The 20,481-nt window shown below is 41.6% G+C and overlaps 1 protein-coding gene across 4 annotated transcripts in view; it reads left to right on the plus strand.

The window, feature by feature from the left end:
* Positions 1–20,481, plus strand: part of PHACTR2 (phosphatase and actin regulator 2) — a 251,149-nt gene that overhangs the window by 187,771 nt on the left and 42,897 nt on the right. For 3 of the 4 annotated variants that reach the window (XM_058534205.1, XM_058534206.1, XM_058534207.1), the window contains exons 3-5: positions 5,815–5,895; positions 10,869–11,027; positions 16,750–16,989. In XM_058534205.1, coding sequence (XP_058390188.1) covers positions 5,815–5,895; positions 10,869–11,027; positions 16,750–16,989 — 480 coding nt within the window. The remainder of the gene's footprint in view (positions 1–5,814; positions 5,896–10,868; positions 11,028–16,749; positions 16,990–20,481) is intronic. The other variant, XM_058534208.1, reaches the window with a different exon arrangement.

The raw sequence follows: 20,481 nt of genomic DNA on the forward strand, positions 1-20,481 counted from the left end.
CCTCATCGGGCTTACACAGAGTCATGGAATATGCAGCCATGTACACAGGCAGTAAGTGCCATAACAGAAATCGTAGTAACAGCCAACATTTACTCAGTGCTTTCTAGATTCTAGGTACTGACCTAAGCACTTCACTTGTTTTAACTCATTTAATCTCCAAAAGAACCAGAAAGGTAGCAGCTGCTATCCCATTCTGTACATGAGAAACCTGACGCACAGAGAAATTCCTTCAAGCGCTTTAGGAGCATTGAGTGGTGGTATTAATTCTAGCCAGCCAGAATAGTGAGGTCGCCGTGCAGGGGGTGCTGTTTGAAGACGACTTAAAATTCTAGGAGGATTTCACCAGAAAGGGTCAGGGAATGAGTCTGACTCTAGGAGGAAGAAACCCATGAAGGAACGGAGCTGAGGAGGTGCAGGAAGTGTTTAGGAAATGGCAAGAAGTCAAGTTTGACTTGCACAAGCTTGTGAAAAAGTGGGATGAAAAAACAAGAAGAGTGGTTCGTTGGGACCAGTTCTAAAGCTTGGCTGCTGTTCTGAGGAGTTCGACTCGTTCTGTAGTCTGTAGGATTTTTGAGTAGGGGAGTGGGATGGATCAACAGGAACGTGGCCAGACCCCTGAGTGTTTTTAGGTGGGGGTGCTGCCTTTATTTCTCTGCCTGACATTCTTGAGATGTTTTGGGAGGTTTTGGAAATGTCCTGTTGAGTGGCATTTGGGTGCTTGTTTCTTTCAATGACTTAGCTACGCCGGAGTCAAGGGTCTTTTAAAAAGGACACCATTTCTTAACATTCTGTTTTCTGTAACTACTATTGAGGAGAGAGATAAAGTAACGCCAGCCTCTTATAGAACACTTTCAGCACAAGACAGGGAATTCTCTGTTTCTGTCACCGTTTTACAGTAAGGCCATTCAGTGCTCAGAACCAAGACGATAACATGGTACGCTTATTTAATAGTCTATGTGCTCTTCTGTTTTGTTCCATCATTAAACGGCATTAGAATTGAGAATTAGGACTCTCTTTCCTCGCCAAAAGAAAACACAAGTGGCCTGTTGACTGCAACATTTACTCTCCCAGATACTTCCAGAGTAATATTAAATCCTGGCCAGGCATCCATAGAAAGGAGCTGGTGGCATGTGCCCCAGCCTCCTCCCCTGCATGCAAGCTCCATGCCCAGAAGGACATCATAAATCACCTATAATTTACAATGAGCCCAGTCGTGTGCTACACCCAGCTAGTTCGCTGCTGTCTGTCCTCTACACACTATGACCTCCTTTCTTCAGAGCATACAGTGACTTTTTCAGATGAGCCATCAGACAGAGAGCTGAGGATTTTCCCTTTGGCTGGTCCAGCCAAGCGGTAGAGGGGGGAGAAGACAGAAGACTCTTGTTCTTAGAGTTTCGCCAGAAGCCACTTGCTTTCTCTTAGATTGGAGGTGGGGAAGGAGCAGAAAACAAGACCATTATCATTATTAGCCTATTTTCTTTTATTCATTTATTCAACAAATACCCAGATTTTCTGAGTGCCAACAAGCTGCAAGGCATTGTCGAGGATACAGCAGTAAACAAAACAGTTTCAGTTCTCATCGAGACTACACTTAGACAAAGTAGTAGGTCCTATGTCCCATGTCAGGAGGTGGTGACGTATTTTGCAGAGTAGGAAGATGGATAAAGATGGGAAGAGGAACTCAGCTATTCTACATCGGGTGTGCAGGGAAGGGATTTCTAATAAGGTGATCTTTGAGCAAAGACTTGAAGGAAGTGAGGGAATGAGCCAGGTGGGGGTCTGGGGAAATCTCCCAGAAGGACAGAGGCCACCAGGCAGGGACCTGCCTCAGGGGAGAACCAGCAGGGGCTGGAGGGGCTGGAGCAGAGAGAAGCAGGAGGGGGTGTTAGGAGAGGATCAGATGGGGGGAGGCCCAGCCTAGAGGAATGTTAACTCACCCAGTGCAGGGAGTGAAACAGAAAGCACGGTTTGCTTGATCTTGGTGTAAAAATCTCTCAAGCTTTTTCAATTGAGATGAAAGTGAATAGCCACGAGCCATTTACTCAACTGGTGACCACACTTTGCTTGGAGAGACCTAGCTACTACATCCAGTGATCTGTGCCCTGCGGAGTCTCTTCCCTGGCAATATTTTGGTTATGCCACAGCTGGGAGTAAGGCCCCCAACATTACTGCAGTTGTTGCACAGATGAGTGGAGCAGCTGGGGGGATGCTTGGGATCAGATTCTAGGAGGTGTCAATAACCCACTTTGCGGTCAATGAACGCAGAGCTAACTCATGCTATTTTCCACTCACAAATGACCAGCTCTAGTCTAGAGCTGCGGAGAGCGTGTGTTGGTGCCAAAGTTACAGGAGTGTGGTTTTGACTCCTTAGGAGGAATACCTTCCTAAAAATGAGGGGGATGGATCACGAGGTGGTCTCTGCCATAAAGGGACCGTCCTGCCTCTGAAGGTTTTCAGGCAGGTGAGCACATCTCCGGAATGTTCTAGAAATAACGCCTGCTCTGGGCGGCACGTTGGACTAGAATGACCTCTCAGAGGCGTTCCGATGCAAAACACTCTGAACCTGTGGAAAAGTGTCCAGTGAATGTGCTCTGCAAACATACGGACGCTATATAAACACGAGGCGCATATTTTTGAAGATGAAGAGTGAGATACTTGTTCTTCTGGGAGAACAGTGGTTGGAACCTTGTGCCCCAGTGACACACCTTCCGCGCTCGGTCGCCTGCAGTTGGTTCTCATTGGCCCCGTACGCGGTTATCTGCATTGTATGTTAAAAATGCGCTCGGCCAGAGACCAAACAAATAGCCAATGGCATTTTCCTATCAGGGCCCGTTTTTGGAGGTAGAGCCAAAGAACAAAGCTGTCAGTTTTGATTCTTGGCAGGAAGCCATGCTGCTGCTTCAAAGCTCCAGAATTTATAAGGAGGGATTTTTAGCAGAGATTTGTTAGAATTAAAGCAACAGAAAACTTAAAAACTAATATGTAAAGCATGCTCTGGGATCCGAAATGGAAAGGCAGAAACAAAAGCGGGATATGTTCTGGGCTCTCAGGTGAGATTTTAGTGCAAAAATGAAAGATTTTAAAGGTACCTAAAGCGGAGATTGCAGAATGGCCTTGATTAGGGGCCGGCCCCGTGGCCGAGTGGTTAAGTTCAGTGCGCACCACTTTGGCGGCCCGGGTTCGTGGGTTCAGATCCCGGGTGTGGACCTACACCACTCGTCAGCCATGCTGTGGTGGCGACCCACATACGAAGTGGAGGAAGACTGGCACAGATGTTAGCTCAGAGCTCATCTTCCTCAAACAAAAAAAGTAAAAAAAAAAAAAAAAAAAGAATGGCCTTGATTAATGATCTAGGATCACACAACATTTGAGCTGGACGAGATGTCATTTAGCGATCATGGAATCTCATCCCTCAATTTACAGATAACGGATCAGACGCCCTGGAACTTAAAAAGCCTGCCCAACATCACACAAGTCAGTGTGGAAGATCTGAGACTAGAATCCAGGACTCTTGACAATCATTTTGTGTTTTAGGCCCTTTGCAGAAGCAGCAAACAATTAAAAGTTCTGCTTCCTAAGAGCCAGGGCACACAGCCACAGTGACTGTACTCTGAATCGACAGTGCATTTGGTTTCCCAGAATGTGGCCTGATCCCCGGGCCCAGTGGCACTTGTTCCTGCAGTTGTCACCTGCATCCTCAAGCTTCGTGCAGCACAGCCTGGAATCTCTGGGCCCACCCACAGGAGTCTGCAAGAGGTCTTCAGGGGCCTGGCTCTCCTCAGAGCCCCAGTCAAGCCTGAGTGGGTTTGTACAATCCTTGGGAGATGGCAGTGGTCAGGGTCCTTCTCAACCGCCTGCAGAATCTCAGCAGTGTCCCGCAGTGTCATTGTGGTGGTGTTTGGCTTCCTGTGCCGATAGGTGTTCTCTTCTCTTTGACAAAAGCCTGAACAAATTGAAGCTGTATTTAAATAACAGCCCTCTTTTTACGTAAAAGAACCCCCATAAAAGAACAGCTCCTGCTGGCGCCTACACCCAGTTAACTTGGTCCATTGAAATCACCAACATTTAAGTGGGCTGTTGATATTTGCTTCTGGAAAGGAGGATGGGGGGGTGGGGATGAGTGGGTAATCTAAGGGAAATGGGGAGGGTTCTGTGTGCGTCCTGATTTGGACCAACAAGACGTTAATTATCACTCTTTTGACCATTCATTCATTTTCTTGTTTGTTTACATTCTGATCGTATCCCAAAAAAACATTTGATAAAACCTAGAACAAAGAGCACACGTGCTATAAATAAAATATAAATGAAGTCAGGTCGCTGAGAAGGAGGAAACAGATTTCATCCATGAATTGTCATATGAAATCTGTGTTAAATATCAAGTTGTACTCTGACCTTAACCAGGATAAAAAAGGAGCACACGATTCCTAGTTCTCAGAAAAGGAAAAGAATTCCAGTTTCTTCAAGAGAGACAAAGTGTTGCTATTCTGGGGCTCATGCCGCTCCTAAGCACTTAGTGAGGACTTGCAGGTGCTTAGTACAAAGCTCCCCGCCCAAAGGCATGCCCCTCCCTCCCGCCCTCTCTTCAAAGTGTCTTTGCTCCAGGCCACCTGGCACACCCCCCAAAAACGTGTTTTTAGTGTTATCATGAGCTCTGTTTGTATGTGTCAAGGCATGGCTTTGGGTAATGGGGTTTAGTTTAGGTCTCAAAATTATGTTGTCCAGGGTGGCTCTAGGATTTACAGATGATGAGGTCAGGAATAGGAATTTTGGGGAGGGTCAGAAGCGACTTCTGCTGTGGCTACCCAGTCTCCACAACTGTACCTTTCTTTTTCCCCAAAGAACCCTAGGCCCCTTCTCTGGCCCTTTTTTGCTGTGTCAAGGTGCTTTTTGGAATAGGGCGTCCGAGGGAAGAGAGTTGTGCAGAACACACTTTGGGGAATGTTGGCCCAAAGGATTAGTAGATGACATGATGACCCTGTATTAATTTTACACACCTTGTGCCCTGAAAGTGGGGAATGGAGTTAGCAGTTACATAGATGTGTAGGATTCAGGAACTAATATTATACACATCTATGGTAAATACTATTGAGGTCCCACCCTGAGCTCCTAAACTCCATTCTAAAGTTGTACCAGGAATTTAGATTCTTCCAGAAGAAGGAAGAAGCAGTGTTGAGATTTAATTCCCATCCCTTTACGTGCCTGTGAAAGTATGAATTGACTCCATCCTCCTAGGACTTGGGTTTTGTCAAGGAATATGCTAGAACACTCTAGAACTTTTGAGTATGGCAAGGAAAAGAGTTACAGAAATCTGATATGTTGGACTTTTGTAATGGATGGTGTGAGAGAGAAAACACTGGAAAAGGAGTCCCTTCCCTCTGGGATTTGGATGAGTTACCTGAATATTTACTGAAAGTTCGTTTGTTTTTAATGTAAGCATACATATCCTCCACATACACTGCATATTCATAGAAGCCTATGTTTTAGAATGCATCATGACTAAAGAAAGGAATATTTCAAAGTGAGACGTAGCCTTTGTGCTCTATAGTTGATGTGAAATAATGTGTCTGGATTCTTGGCCAAACATCATCGTTGCAAAGACCAGGCACAGTGGCTGGGTTTCAGATCATGGGCTGGAGTCATTGCTCTCATCTGAATTATGTTGACTCCAGTCACATATTTTGCTAGGCAACTTGAAAAACTGGGGTTTGAGCCCTCAAATGAACAGAATTAATGTGCTTAATTCTACTTGGAATGTTTTTCAAAATTATTGTAAGCAATGACTTGATTCTTACTTGTGCTTATTCTTTTTAAAAGTATTAGAAAGGAAGATATCCACAAGACAAAGTAGAGAGGAGCTGATAAGAAGGGGAGTTCTTAAGGAATTGCCTGATCAAGGTGAGGAAATTAATGATACCTTTAAAATAATTTGATCCTTCCTTCTTTGGCCTTTCTTTCATTTTCTTTTGAAATTTAAGATGTTCCTGGTCTTTGGAGGAGAAAGCAGTGAGTACCACACTCTGAGAATCTTGCTTTAATTCACAATGCCTTTGTGGGCTGCAGAGAATCTAAGGTATTCTAGAAAAGAAATTCAATGACCTTTTTGGTGAGTCCTTCGCCATATGTCACTCTAAACCTAAATCTCCACAAAGGTACACTGTGGCTGGAGATACAGATAAGATACAAATGCTTACATGACTCCTTCTCTTCTCTGTTCTTGAACTTCAGTCTTTCTATACAAGTTAACTCAATTGTTGGAATAAATGCAGAGTTTCAGCTTGGCTCATGCCTTTTGGTTTCTTAAGTCAACCAGTAAAAGAAAAGAGAGAGAAAAGAGATGATAAATGTACCTCTTGTCCTTTCTACTCTATAACACACTCAGATGTGCAATCAATAAGGCATGAATGGGCAAATTAGATTAATCTGCTTTACACGATCTCTCCAGCAAGTTTCCCAGGATTATTCTCTTTTCATTTCTTTGAATCTTTGAGTCACTAACAATTATTTCCAAGCATTTCTTTTCCTACCTCTAATCTTCTTCCCTGTTTTTCCCTCTATCCTCCTAAGGGAGAATCTTACTCAAAAAGACAAGGATTAGATAGAAACTGAGATAGACTCTCAAAAAAAAACACCAAAATTGGCTATTTCTCCAAATAAATACTACTGAATAATTTTCATTGCTCCCACTACTATTAAAACTAAAAGAAATTTTTGTTGCAACATTGTTGATTTATTCATGCCTTCCCCCAGCCCACCCCCAAACATTTACTGGGGAAAAGTATTATTGTTATACTTTTATGGGAACAAATGAAATGCTATTAATTTGGAATTGAAATAATCAAATACTTCTTTTTTCCTGATATATGTTCCTTGCAAAGAACTAAACATCTTTTGGCCATTGCTGTCTATAAATCCAAATGACACTTTTTTCCAACATCTGAATAAGTCCGGAATGGGGCTAGGAAATGCTTTACTATTTTACTCCTGCTTCCAAGAAAATAGAGAAGTCTGGAGTGAATAATATCATTTTTCTTGAGCTCCCACAGTTTTAGGTACTTTACTTCAATTTTTGGCCTATTATACTTTTCTCACTCCATTTTATGAGTGAACTTTATGTCTTCCCTAATTTTTCTGTTACCTTGAGGCCGTTTATTTCCTGTCTGGGACTTTTAACAATAAAAAATGCACATCTCTAACTTTTTTTTACTTGAAGGTGGACTTGCAGTATCAAAATTTGTCTCCTGTCTAATCTCTCTGGAGGCAGTAGAGTAATTACACGTCCACTGAAAACAACCCAGGGCAATCACCTGTGGGAGGTGGGCCAGTGCACTTCTATATTATCTTTTATTTGGAAATATCTTAAAGAAAGAAAAAAGGTGGAAAAATTTATGACTGAAACTCTTAATGAGTATTAAAGATATAGATTAAAGGCCTCTTTTTTATCCAGTTATAGCTAGAAAGGAGTTTAGTTTTTCTAAAAAAAAGTAGCAATGGTCAATTCAAAGAAATGCTTAGTGTTGCTTGGTTTTAATTCTGCCTGATCTGTTAAACTGTTTGCATGGTGGATTACAATTTCATATACTTATTTCCCAGAAATCTGACTCTATCTGACCTTTTTATTTAACTTTTGTAGACTGAATGTTGAAAAGTTTTAGAATGTAAAAGAACAAAACAATTTTTAAGCTAAACATAAAGTAATAGGTTTAATGTTTAGGAAGTCATAAATTACTGAGTTTTACTTTCCACCTTTTGCATAGTCCCCATATAGAACTCTAGAAATTCCCTAATACTTGGAAGTTCCTGATGATGCCTATTGTAAATAGAGTCCTTCCTCTTTTTCAGCCAAGAGCTGGAGAAAATAGTTTTCTGTCATTTTTCCAAAAGCAACTATCTTGAGAATTTCGGTCTGTTTTCAGCCCTAGCCAGAGACTGGAAGCTGGTGTGCTTGGGGACAACCTCCTGTCTTCTGCTGATGAAGGTTCATTCTTTGCCTTGATCTTGACTTTGCCTTAGCTTGTCAACTATGCCCTATATTCAGCAAGCCCCATAGACTTTTTAAATCCCTCCAGCTACCCTGGGTTTGACCTCATCCCATCCCACCCCACACCCTCACTCCCAACTATTATTATTCCTCTTAAATTATCTTTTTTTACACTAAGATCTAACATCAATCTAAAAGTTCAGCAAGTGGTCTTCTCTCCCTGAGAAGTGCATGGTCCACTGCAAGCTCAGTCCTTGTCTTCTGGTTCTTTCCTTCCATCTTTTCCCTTAGCTCTAACACGAGGGCCTGTACTGGCAGCTCCTTTCTCTTTCTCCCGTGGTGTACTTTTTAACCTTCTAATGAGTCTCTCACCTTTTGTTCAAACATGATTTTTTCCTCGCCTCTGTTCCCCTTTTAACTATACCCCAAATACACCTAAACACCAGAAAGAAGGAAACTCTGCAAACGCTCTCATGTTCCTTATTTAACTGCTTCTTTCTGTGTGCGCTTTATCTCTTGGTTTACTTGAAGCTTATGACTCTTTTTCTGAATTCTCTCTTTCTTTTGCATGCAGATGGTCCTGTGAGACTTGGCGTGAGCCTCTTACTGTAACCTGCGGTCTGACTCAGCATCTGCTCTTGCCTTCCTTCACCTAGCTTCTATTTTACTTACCTACATAAACTATATCAAGGAATTAACTTATGTTAATTCTAAAATAATACACAAAGCAAGAAAACCTTTTCAATACGCACACTGATTATTAATAACTTCACTTCTCCTTTGTATTGTCCTTGAATTCTGTGTTTATTACAAACATGTCTCCTTTTTCTACAGTTATTTTCATATGCACTAGCTTTATTTCATACCTCAAAGTAAGTATCTTTCCACATTGTTGATTATTTCTCTCTATCATGTGATAATCCAGTTTCTTCTTGTACTACAACTATTTAATTTTCTCTCTAGCTTTTTTGGTCTGAATTTTAAAAATCAGTTATTTAACCTACTAAAGAATTTTAATATAATAATGGTTAAAATAGAATTAAATTGTCATTAACATGACTTCAATGTGTTTTTATTACCAACTAAAGTCATAGAAAACAAAGATAAACTTATTTGGGAGACCTAAAAACTGAGAATTTTTATATAAAGAAGAGGTTTTTTATTTTGTTTAGAATTTTCCATTCTTACATTAGTTTTTATTTTTCCTGAGTCTAATATCTGGACATTATATTGTGTCTCTCCTCTTTTTTTAATAGCAAATTTCTTGAGATTCAATAATAAGAACTAAGAATCTTTTGGTTTTTTTTTGGTTTGACATATACTCTTTAGAAAATTATCACCTTAATTTTATCGAAATAGTTAAGATTTACTTGCAATGGTATTGCCTTCAGTTCTTGTCTGTTTTAGTTTTATACGGAAATCAGATTATAGATACTTGGAAGTTATATGACTAAGCAACAATTGTTTTTTCATTTTGAGCATGACATAATTCCATGTTATGTGTTTTATGTATTAAAACGTTATGCTTGTTTTTGTCAAGAAAACCGGTGGATTTTATTGTTGAGCCCAAGCAATTCAATCATATTTAATGAGAATTTGGGAGATGGTCTCTGTTTTATAATGATTGTCAAACTAAGGTTAATCAAAAGTTGCACAAAAACAGCTCTAATCGTGCATTTCTTCAAGTTTGCTAAGTAAAAATCTTCAATTCATTAATTTTTTTTTTACAATTGTAGCAAAGTTTCTTAAAATTTGCCAGATATGAACTAGAGTTAATCTTTTCAAGCATCACTGAATTAAGAGTTTCTGCAAAATCTCTTTCACTTCAGAAACTCCTAGGAATTATGAAAGTTCAGGGGTTAAAATTAGTTATTTATGATTTAGATAACATATTAGAAATTTTATTTTGTTGTGATTTTTTTTTTTTTTTTTGATGAGGAAGATCAGCCCTGAGCTAACTTCCATGCCAATCCTCCTCTTTTTGCCGAGGAAGACTGGCCCTGGGCTAACATCCGTGCCCATCTTCCTCCACTTTATATGGGACGCCGCCATAGCACGGCCTGACAAGCGGTGCGTCAGTGCGCGCCCGGGGATCTGAACCCGGGCCGCCAGCAGCAGAGCGCGCGCACCTAACCACTATGCCACGGGGCCGGCCCCTCGGTTGTGATTTTTAAAAAATCCTCTGAAATTACTTTTTTCCTACGTGTTTTTTTCCCTAATGTTTTCAAATTATTATTAAGCCAACTTGAAGATTTTTTGGTTAGTTATACATAACAATTGCCTGAGTACCTTTTAATATTTCCATAAATAAGAAAATGAAAACACAGTTAGCCTTGCTATCTTTCGCTGAATATAGAGTAGCTTTTATCTTACTGTGTGACGTTGACTTATCATAGCTGTAATATTCCGGAGATAGTGGTACTTGGAAATTTTCATATTCTCCCACTAATTGTTTGTGTGTAATTCCATTTCATGTTATCTGTGTATTTGCATTCACCTGTGTCTTTGGTGCTTGTTAAAATGTTTATTCCATTTTTCAGATTACTCCTTTTACCGTTCAGTTTCTGAAAGACAAAGAAACTCTTAAGTATTGACTTCAAGGAAACCTAAGCACAAGAAGAGAGGGACTCTGCTGCCCGGGGATGTTTTATAATTAGGATAATTGTTCCTACCGTCTTGAATTAGCACCTGGAAATTCCCTCCATAGCTGCTGTCCCCCAAGACTAAGGATTTTCCAGCGCTTTCCTTTAACTTGGTGAAACAGAACAGGATGTATTTGGTGCCCAGGGCCTGAAAGCTGAACCTGAACCCTACAGTCCTAGTAAGTGGAAAACTGGGTTTTAAGAAAGCCATGAAGTTAGACATCTAGGTGTTTCTTTCCCCATTTTAGATGGAGATGTAACAGTTAACTTTGAAAATTCAAATGGGCACATGATACCCATCGGAGAGGAACCTACCCGAGAGGAAAATGTAGTAAAATCTGAAGAAGGTAATGGCTTTGTAGCTGAAAAAGCGCCACCTCTGGAGGAAAAGGCGGAAGATAAGAAAGGTAAAATCAAGGGAAACCCCATATTTTTTTACTTCACTACAGCTCAATGTCGAGAATCAGGTCTTCGACTCCAAAAAGGGACCTAAGACCGGTAGAGAGGAGGTTTGCAAATACAAAGAGGAGAGAAATGATAATCCGCAAAGAGAAATTGGATGATTTCCGTAGGTAGATGCATCCGTTTTATAAGCACATCATTTAATTTTTTATGAAAGAGGGCTAATTAGCAGTAAGAATCAGAAGGGGTGGGCTCTTCAATCATTAGAGATGTCTGGGAATATTATCCTTTCCTCAGGAGCTTTTCTCAGTATCTTCTTTAATAAAACATGCCGGCACTCTGAACACCTTTCTCTGTTGCTTAGAACTGGCCCCTGTGAGCAGCTCAGCATGGAGGACTCAAAACAGGGTGGCTCCTTCAGCCCAGTACTGCCTCTCCAGTAGTGGGAGCTTGGCATCCACACACCCAAAATTGTAAGCTCTAGTCTAGGTCCTATACATTTCTGAGAGAGACCCAGAAATAATTCCCAGACATGCCAGGGATTTTGCTTGCTATCCTGGCCATAGCCTCTGCCCCATGATTTGTCTTGTGCAAATGGAAATTTCAAAATATGCCAGGGCCAATTATGCCGTTCCCTGAAGGCTTCTTTAGAAACCGTGGTTTCTAGAGCAAATAAGCTATGGTAGATTGCATAACTGCAAAATACATGTCTCTTAAGAACCCCCCAGAACATTCACAAGTTCCTGGTCACTGATTGATTACATCCCCAATACCACTGCTGTCATAAGCAGGAAACTCCAAGCCTCATACTTATGCAAACCTGAACTGAAACTCCTACAAGATAAGGCTACGTTGGGAGATTCTAGATGATTCTCTGCAGCATAGAAATGAATCTTCAGGAAATAGGCTATTTCCTGTTCTATAATGTCTGCCACTGAGTTGGATGGCAAAAATTTGTCAAATCTAGTTTGGGTTCCATAGGCATTTTGAGAACTCTTAGAAACTGCTGGAAGCAAACTTCTCTTCCTCTATTCTTGACCCAGATCCTCCAAAGAGCATCCTCCAATGGGAACAAAAGAGCATTTAACAAACATTGCAACTTAAAATCATCTTCTCTGGAAGTCCATAATCCCTTATTATTTGCATATAAATTAGCCTTTAAAAATTTTAGAAGCCTCTACTAATAATCTGTTGCAAATTTATTATTTTGCTTTATTCAGTATTAAGTATAGTATTCATGGGGCTTTACTTAGTCTTGTTCCATTGAAGGACTCTGATTAAGCTTATAAATAATGATTTTGAAAAATTGACTATTTTGAATGATAATTTTCCGGGAACATAAAGAGAAAACAGATCTAAATAGATTTCAAGGGGATTCAATTGAAAGTATTAATGTAGCAGTGATTTCTTTTTTTATTTTTATTTTTTTAGTCCAACTGTCCTATCTCACCAGACTGTTAAATTTCAAACCCATCTGTGGTTTGTCCCTGGTACTGCCTTTTCCCATTCAAGAATCACATCCTTCGTTATGTAACAGTGCCATCTCTTGTGCTTGCCTGGTCCATGTGGGGTGTCAGTCAGTGGACTGGCCAGACTTCAAAGGAAGTGTTTCCCTCATCAACCTAATAAAAGTTGCTGACAGTTTTATGTTAATTAAACCAGCAGGCCTTGATGTTCTAAAAAGAGGATGGCAGACCTCATAGGTCCATGGATATTTGAGAGATGTTTTTGTTTTCTTCTTCTTTACTTGGAATTAGAACATTTGGTTCTTTTTTGTCAAATAAGGTCCAAGATAGCATCGTGCTTGGCCAGTCTGTACTTAAGGAGATGGAAATGCTGGACGTGCTGCCACACCACTAATAAGACAGAGTAACACCTTTCTCGCTTTGTGGATGGTGCACCCACCAGAGCCACACTGAGAGTGAGGGGAAGCATTCGGTATGGAAGCCACTTCCTGAGAGTGAAAAGACTGTCCCTCATAAGTAACATCACATAGTATTACGTTAAATAGAAAACACCTTATAAGCAAAGGTAACCATCCCTTCCATTTCTGTGGAAAGACACCGTTTAATTCTAAAACACCGCCTAAGATCCACCTTGACCTCTGCTCCTCTTCTGATCTCACTTCTTGTTTGAGCTCACTGCTATGCAAATTCACCATCCCATATTCTATTTTTTTGTTTTTTTTTTTTTGGTGAGGAGGATTAGCTCTGAGCTAACATCCGTTGCCAATCCTCCTCTTTTTGCTGAGGAAGGTCAGCCCTGGGCTAACATCCGTGCCCATCTCCTCTACTTTATATGTGGGACGCCTGCCACAGCACGGCTTGAAGAGCGGTGTGTAGGTCCACACCCAGGATCCAAACCTGCGAACCCCGGGCCACCGAAAAGGAGTGCACGAACTTAACCACTATGCTGCCAGGCTGGCCCCCACCATCCCATATTCTTAATTCACCCTTATTTTGGGGTGCAATGCTCCCTTCTCTTTTGCATTAAGCCAACTTATCCAAGAGCATTATTTTATCTATTAATTGGTTATATTTGCAAAACCACATCACATGCCTTAAAGTCCCAGATGCTTGTATCTCTTTTCAAGACAATATGGCAGTACTTTAAGATTTGAAACATCAGTGTCAAAGAAAACAAAACAAATGGTAAGTGGCCTTCGCACCTCTCTGTGGGTAGGTTCCACTTAGATTGTGTGGGTGTTCCTGGGGCTTCGGAAGGCACCTGATTCTAGAGTTGGTACGGTGGTCTTGGGTCTCCACTGCCTAACATGGGAGACTTTTCCTTTAAGGCCTTTAGGGCTCTTAGTCTCCCATTATTCTTTCTCAGTAAGTACCCTTTAATATGTAAGAGGCAGAAAAACTGATCTGCAATCTGTTAACTATAGCTTGATATTCAATATGTGAAATCTGGAAAGTATTTGATATTATTTCTGTTGAGTTATTATAGAGGGCTTTCAGTGAAGTAACAAGTGACTTATATGCATTTGTTCCACACATACTAATGACGGTCTACCGTGGGTAAGACTCGACTGGGGGTAGTGGATGAGAATTGCAGTACAAGATGCAGAATCCTCTGGAAGGCCTGAGTGCAGGCCAGGGAGCTTGCAATGGGGGCCAAAATTGGTTCTTAGAGGAAGATATTTCCAGACTGGGGCCTGAAGGAGACAAGAAGGAGGCGGCCAGGTGAAGGAGGGGAATGGGGGCAGAAGTGCATTGTAGGCAAGATCAAGACGCATGCGGTTCTCAGGTTTGCTCTAAGTGTTGTTGAACTAAATGCTCCGTGTCGTGGAAGGGGCCAAACCTGGAAGGGTGGTAAACAGCCATCCTCCAGACTACTGTGGAACAAAGAATCGTTATCAAGCCAGAGTGAATAGGCAGCCCTTTCTTAATCTCCTCTTGAGAAGATAATCCTCTACTCCATCAGTTTATATCATGTCTTCAGATCACATGGTCATTGTAAAAAAGGCAACTTGACTCAATTCATTATCTCCCAGATACAAGAGATTGTTTTCTACTAACATGTGTTGATGTCTGTCAGCCAATCAGTCACGTTCATTGAATAGACATCATGTTTAGAGCATTGTGTTTGACGGGATGTAAAACTTCAGACAAAAGGAGTTCATAATGTGATCAGAAAAGTGTCTGTGTGTGCGTGCATACATGGGCATATGCACACACACACCCCTTAGGCATCACCCCGGAGTAAACGTAGCCATCGGCCATATGGCAGACACATGCAGATAGCTGGTGCAGTTCGCAGAGGAAGGAGTGGACCGCACTTCTGCAAGACCCAGCGTGAGTCTGCGTGTAGTGTGTTCATTTTCAACCCAAGTAGGGATTGTGCTTCCCAACTGTCAGAGAGCAAACCAGCTCCTCCTTCTCAAACCCAGAACCCGGATTCTTTGGGGTATAACTTTAGAATTTAAAACCTGAGGCAGAAAGAAAAAAGATCCCTCAGTGATATGCCATGAAGGCAGAGGATGAGACGTGTGAGGGTTTGTAGTGTGAAAAAGAATGAAGATACCAAGTGTTTACAGATCAGTTTGACTGGCTCTCGCCATGGACACTGTACCTGGGCATGATCTCCATGCATGGTGTTATGCTAGGGGCTAGGTTACAAAGCTGTGTTTAAAGAATAGGCCTCTGCCCTACTTCAAAAGACTGGTGAGTCAAGGTATATTTCTGTTGTACGTTAAAATAAAATGTTTTGTATTGTTCTCAACCCTGACTGACTTTTGTGATGAAGTGGGCTCCTGGTTCAGACCAGGTAGGTTAGGGGAGCCCCTGCTGTATTAGAGATAAGCAGCTTAGTTGAGGAGACAAGCTGTGTAAACAGAAAGTAGCCTCTGATAAATGTTGAATCAATAGCTCAGACAATAAGTACAATTAAGCTCAGAGGCAGGAGAGTCAATTTCAGCTGCAGTGATGGGGGTGGGTTTCATGGCTGAGAGAGGATTAAAGAAAAGTTTTATTGGTTACCTACCATAACTTAAACTCATTTTTATGGTAGTTTAAAAAAGATGCGAGGTCCTCACTTCCCACTCGCTATGATGAGAAATGAAACAGAAGAAATAATAATAAAGTGTGATACATTCCAGTATTAAAACCATTTCTTGGTCATTCAACTGTGGGAGGACAAATTCAGTAAAGGCTCAGTCTTGTCTTCACACTGTCTTACATTTTTTATTGTTCTCCATTCTTAAAGAAATGCTGCTTAGCTCTTTGGACCAGAACTGTATTTTAATTTATTTTCATTTCAATCAGTCATTATTAGAAAAAACATGGATATGAATGTATGAATGAATGTTCAGCATCTCCACTTTCAATAATGAGAGGCTAATACCGTTTCTCCTCCAGTTATGCACAACCTGTGAGAAGCTTCTGTTCTTAGCTGTGATTTTTTTTAATGAATTTTAACCTCTGTCTTTTCAAAATAATCATTTGTATTTACATTGCAAGACAAATTTGATACTTCTTTGGGTTAGGCACCCTCTGTACCTATAGTTGAGACGCTGAAAAGGTCAGAGGAAGTTATTGTAAAACAGGAAGCTGCCCCAGGGCACTGGGAGAGCTTGAGAAAATTTTAAGAGTAGAAAATAGTTTATTCGTCAGTGCATTGTGCTTCCTGTGAAAGATTCTACAGAGTCTCCCTCAGCTTAGAAAATAATTGATTTTTGACCACAATGAGACAGAGCCCACATCTCTTTCAGGTTGATGGGGCTTGAGTTCTCCTAAGAGAGAGAAAGTCCCTTAGGGGAGAGGACGAAGGTAACTGAGAGTCTAGTCATTGCCACACGGTCGGTCCTCCCGGCATGGTGGTGTGTGTAACTTGCTGATCTGCCACTCTCGGGGGCTCTTCAGTTTTGTTACATTTAAATTTAGCACCTGTGCCCACATCATCATTCAGCAACCGCCGATTCAAGGCTGGTGTCGGCCCCTGATGGTGACATTTGCAGTCGTCCTCAATATCACTTCATCAAAGTGACTTGTGCAACCCTGTTTATCACAGGAGTGATTAATGCACCTGGGGAACACACCCCAGTTTGCCCTGTGGATCCTTTTTACCCCAAACGTGGCTCCTTCTCGTGCAGAACTCCACGCTGGTTCCCAAGGGCCAAGCAGCCGCACACTGTTTGTATCCCTGTCGCCGTATGTCTTGCTCCTGCTGTTTATGTGGTGTGTGTCTGTATCAGTCTGCTTCTGTTCACTCTTTCGTTTGTAGAGAACACTGAAAACCACTTTGAAACACCGGCAGCTCCTGCTCTACCTCCTCCAGCTCTTCCTAAGCCTAAATCCAAACCTAAACCCAAAAAAACACCTGGGCCTCCGAAAGGGGGCACTGCTGGGGCCAGCCCCAAGGGTGATGAAGTCCCTCCTGTTAAAAAAAATACCAAGGTTCCTGGTAAGCAGGCCCCCGTCCCTCCACCCAAGCCAACGAACCGAAACACGACCCGAGAGGCTGGTGAGTATGTTACCTGGTAACAAGTATGACCCTGGTGGGGTTGAGTCTAGAGTGCTGTGCTCTGGGGTGGGCCAATTACTTCTTCTAGGAAGGATGGCATTTTTGGCTTAGGATACAACACCAGTGGATTCAGCTTTGACACAGAATGCCCAGGAGATTCCTTTGTTGGTATCTACTAAAGGAAAGTCAACCAGGTGATAGTTGATCTCATTAGTGTTTGGGTGAATAGACCTCTCTCATCCTGAGTATCCACTATCTGCCTGAGACCCAGTGAAGGAGACAGGGAGTAGTGTGCCTGATGAATGGTGATGATCTGATATGACGTTAGTTAGACATCGACTGGGCTTCTGCCTATTTGAATTTATGGGTGGCTTTGTGGCTTGGGTTTTCTTTCAAAATATCTTAAGTTTGCACATAAAAACATGACGCTTGGGTCTTTGACATATTTGCTGAATCTTAATGTCTTAAATCTTTCTGCACACATAGTCCTTTCTCTCCTGATAAATGACAAAGTGTTCATGTCACTCGGTTCAGCTCCACCCCACCACTCTTTCCTGGAGTCGCAACTACTTTGGCAGAGTTGAAAGTTACATGCTCAGTGCTTCTGCCCCCACCCTACCCCCATTAGACTTCAGTGTGTTTTAAGGAAAAGCATCCTCATAGTGTGGTTGCTAAGTCACTATTGCACATCACCAGAGGATGTTTTGGTGACCTACAATAACTTCAGATAATGTGTATCCAGCTTCCCTTTCAAATCGGATATGCTTAATCCAAGGTGGGGCTCCCGTTCTTCTAGTAAAGTGGAATAAAGAAGGCTGTCCTGTCATCCAGCTTTTTTTTTTTTTTTTTTAAAGATTTTATTTATTTATTTTTCCCCCAAAGCCCCGGTAGATAGTTGTATGTCGTAGTTGCACATCCATTCTAGTTGCTGTATGTGGGACGCGGCCTCAGCATGGCCGGAGAAGCGGTGCGTCGGTGCGCGCCCGGGACCCGGGCCGCCAGCAGCGGAGCGCGCGCACTTAACCGCTAAGCCACGGGGCCGGCCCAGTCATCCAGCTTTTAAAAGGATATTAATCAAAGTACACAGACTGAGTGGCTTTTTCCTATTAACACGTGCATAAAAATTCTCCTGTGCTAAAGCAAACCTTATTTTCCTTAAAATCAGCAGCAACTGTCTTGCAGTTGGCTACCAGGATTTGCTTTGGTATTGATCTTTTTCCTCTTGTAATTTATACCCATAATGCTCAAATTCAGAGAATGGCTTAGTTGACAGTGTAGCAGACCTCCAAATGCAAATGGATGTCTCTCTCCCCGTGCTCCTCTCCTCGCCTTTGGCATCGAGTGTCTGAGTCTCTTCTAATAAGCTCTGAAGTGCAGTGTCTCAGAATGTGTGCCAACAGTGCCTGTGGACCAATTCCTCAGGGACCAGCTGCCCTCACGCCTCAGCGTCCTTTCTTGTTGGCATCTGTGTGTTTCCTAGACTGCCTGGCACACCCTGGGAACAGGGCTTGAAGTGAGGCAGACGCTAATCCACTTCTTAAAGAAAAGCCCCAAACGATCGCCCTTCCTTGGGAATTAAGACCCTGCCTTGCACAGACTTTCCCACTTCCTCTGCCCCAATGGCAGCAGCTCACTGTTGACTGGACTTGACTCTCTCTTACTTCTCTCAGAAGAAAGCTGGTGATTAATGTCAGAGCAGGGGACAGCTTTCATGAGAGATTCTGAGTTATTTCCAGATATTCTATTTGAAGATTTATTTATGGACTCATGATGTTGCTAAGAGGAAACTATAGTCACGTTCTCCATTGTATTAAAAGAGGCCCCACTGGCCCTTACTGTAAATAAGAATGTTGCTAGTCTCAGGTCTGTCACAAAGAAGCAGGAGTTGCATTGAAGTAGACCAGCAAGCCCATCGTGCAAGGATCCCTTTATCACATATTGATAGTACTCCTTCAGCATCCTGCTCATATTCCATTTGTAACCATGTAGAACTTTCTACCCGGTAACCTTGCTTTATTTGAATAATGCTGACCTTCTGGAAAAGTTACTTCAAATGCAGCTCTTGATCTTCAGTCAGATGTTTTAAGCTCTTAAGAAAGCTATCAGTTAAGATTCTTCCTCTCTAAGTTAGCATAGATCTCCAGATAACCAGATATGGGCTTAGCTCATTCAACTGCTTTGCCAGTGAAGTAAGGTGAAATCTCCCATGTTTTTTCTTTGTCATTGTTGCACACTGTATTAACAAGAAAAGTACTTAACTGAAGAGAGGTGGCATTTCTTTTTTTAGTCATGGCCTAAATTCAAGGTACCTTAAGCGACATGGTTGATTTCAGCTCAGTCCTGTCATTTTAGAAGATACTTAAAGAAAAATAGGATGACATGGCTTGAATTTGCATGGCAGGCATTGAAAAAAGTTGTCTTTTTCCTTAAGCCAGGCTACAGTTAACTTTGCCGTTAGAAAAGAAAGAATTTTCTAAAAAAGAATTATTAGAATTGATATGTGGAAGGGATTCTGTTCAACTTACCTAGAATAAGAAAATACCTAAGAAAATAATTGGACATGTTTAGACAGCTAATTCTTAGCATCTTTTTTGGGAAAAATAAATTTAGAAGGGAGTTAGATTGTAGGAGTAGTCGTAATACATTTGTCTTATAAGCAAGCGAAGGTTTTTAACTTGAAAGAAGTGGTATTCGCAGGCCCAGATTTGGTGGAGGGGAATTCTAGTTATTATGTATATCTAAACTAATGAAGCCCCCAAGCCATAGAGACCTCTTTTAAGCCTAGATCTTGTCACCAAGTGAGACTGGCTCTTTTCAGTATATCAGAGTTGGTGAGTCTTACGTCTCATTGTTCCTTTATTTGTTCTTCATCTCCTGACCCTCCCCATTGACTCCAGTCAAGTTATAACCAGAGGTAAGTTACAATCACGCCTGTATGTAGTGTGGGTTGGCTCCACAATACTAACAAGATATTTTTAATAGTTCTATGGAATAGTTTAACTCCCTATGAAAAAGAAGGAACATATTACATTATAACAAGAAGCAATTGGGAGAAATTTATAGATCATAAAGTTCATGAAAGAAAAGATTATTCTCACAGGAGTTAAAATGTATTTCCTAAGATGATATAAAGTCAGGGAGAGTTAGCGTTTTTTCCTGAAAGTGGTTTGGTTGAAGGCAGTCCTATCCAGAAGTAGGCAAATACGCCACGGCCATCCTCTGATGAAGACCCTCTGGGAGCATAAGCAGTTGTCAGAAGATCTGAGAATGATACTCTTTCCCTTCAAATTATTCAAACACTACCCATTTAGACGCTTTTTGTAAAAAATTATTTTTTCTGCCTTTTGATGTTTTGAAGGGCACTCGTCTTTCATATGTGGCCATGCGTTTTCACTCTGCCCTGTTGCCACTGCAGATGGGAGTACGGGCGAGTCTGGCAGGCTTCGCTCTCTGAGCCATGGGGATAGCTGGTTTGGAGTTCATCTTTTAGCA

Source organism: Diceros bicornis, chromosome 39, assembly GCF_020826845.1.
Source record: "Diceros bicornis minor isolate mBicDic1 chromosome 39, mDicBic1.mat.cur, whole genome shotgun sequence".
NCBI classification, from domain to species: domain Eukaryota; kingdom Metazoa; phylum Chordata; class Mammalia; order Perissodactyla; family Rhinocerotidae; genus Diceros; species Diceros bicornis.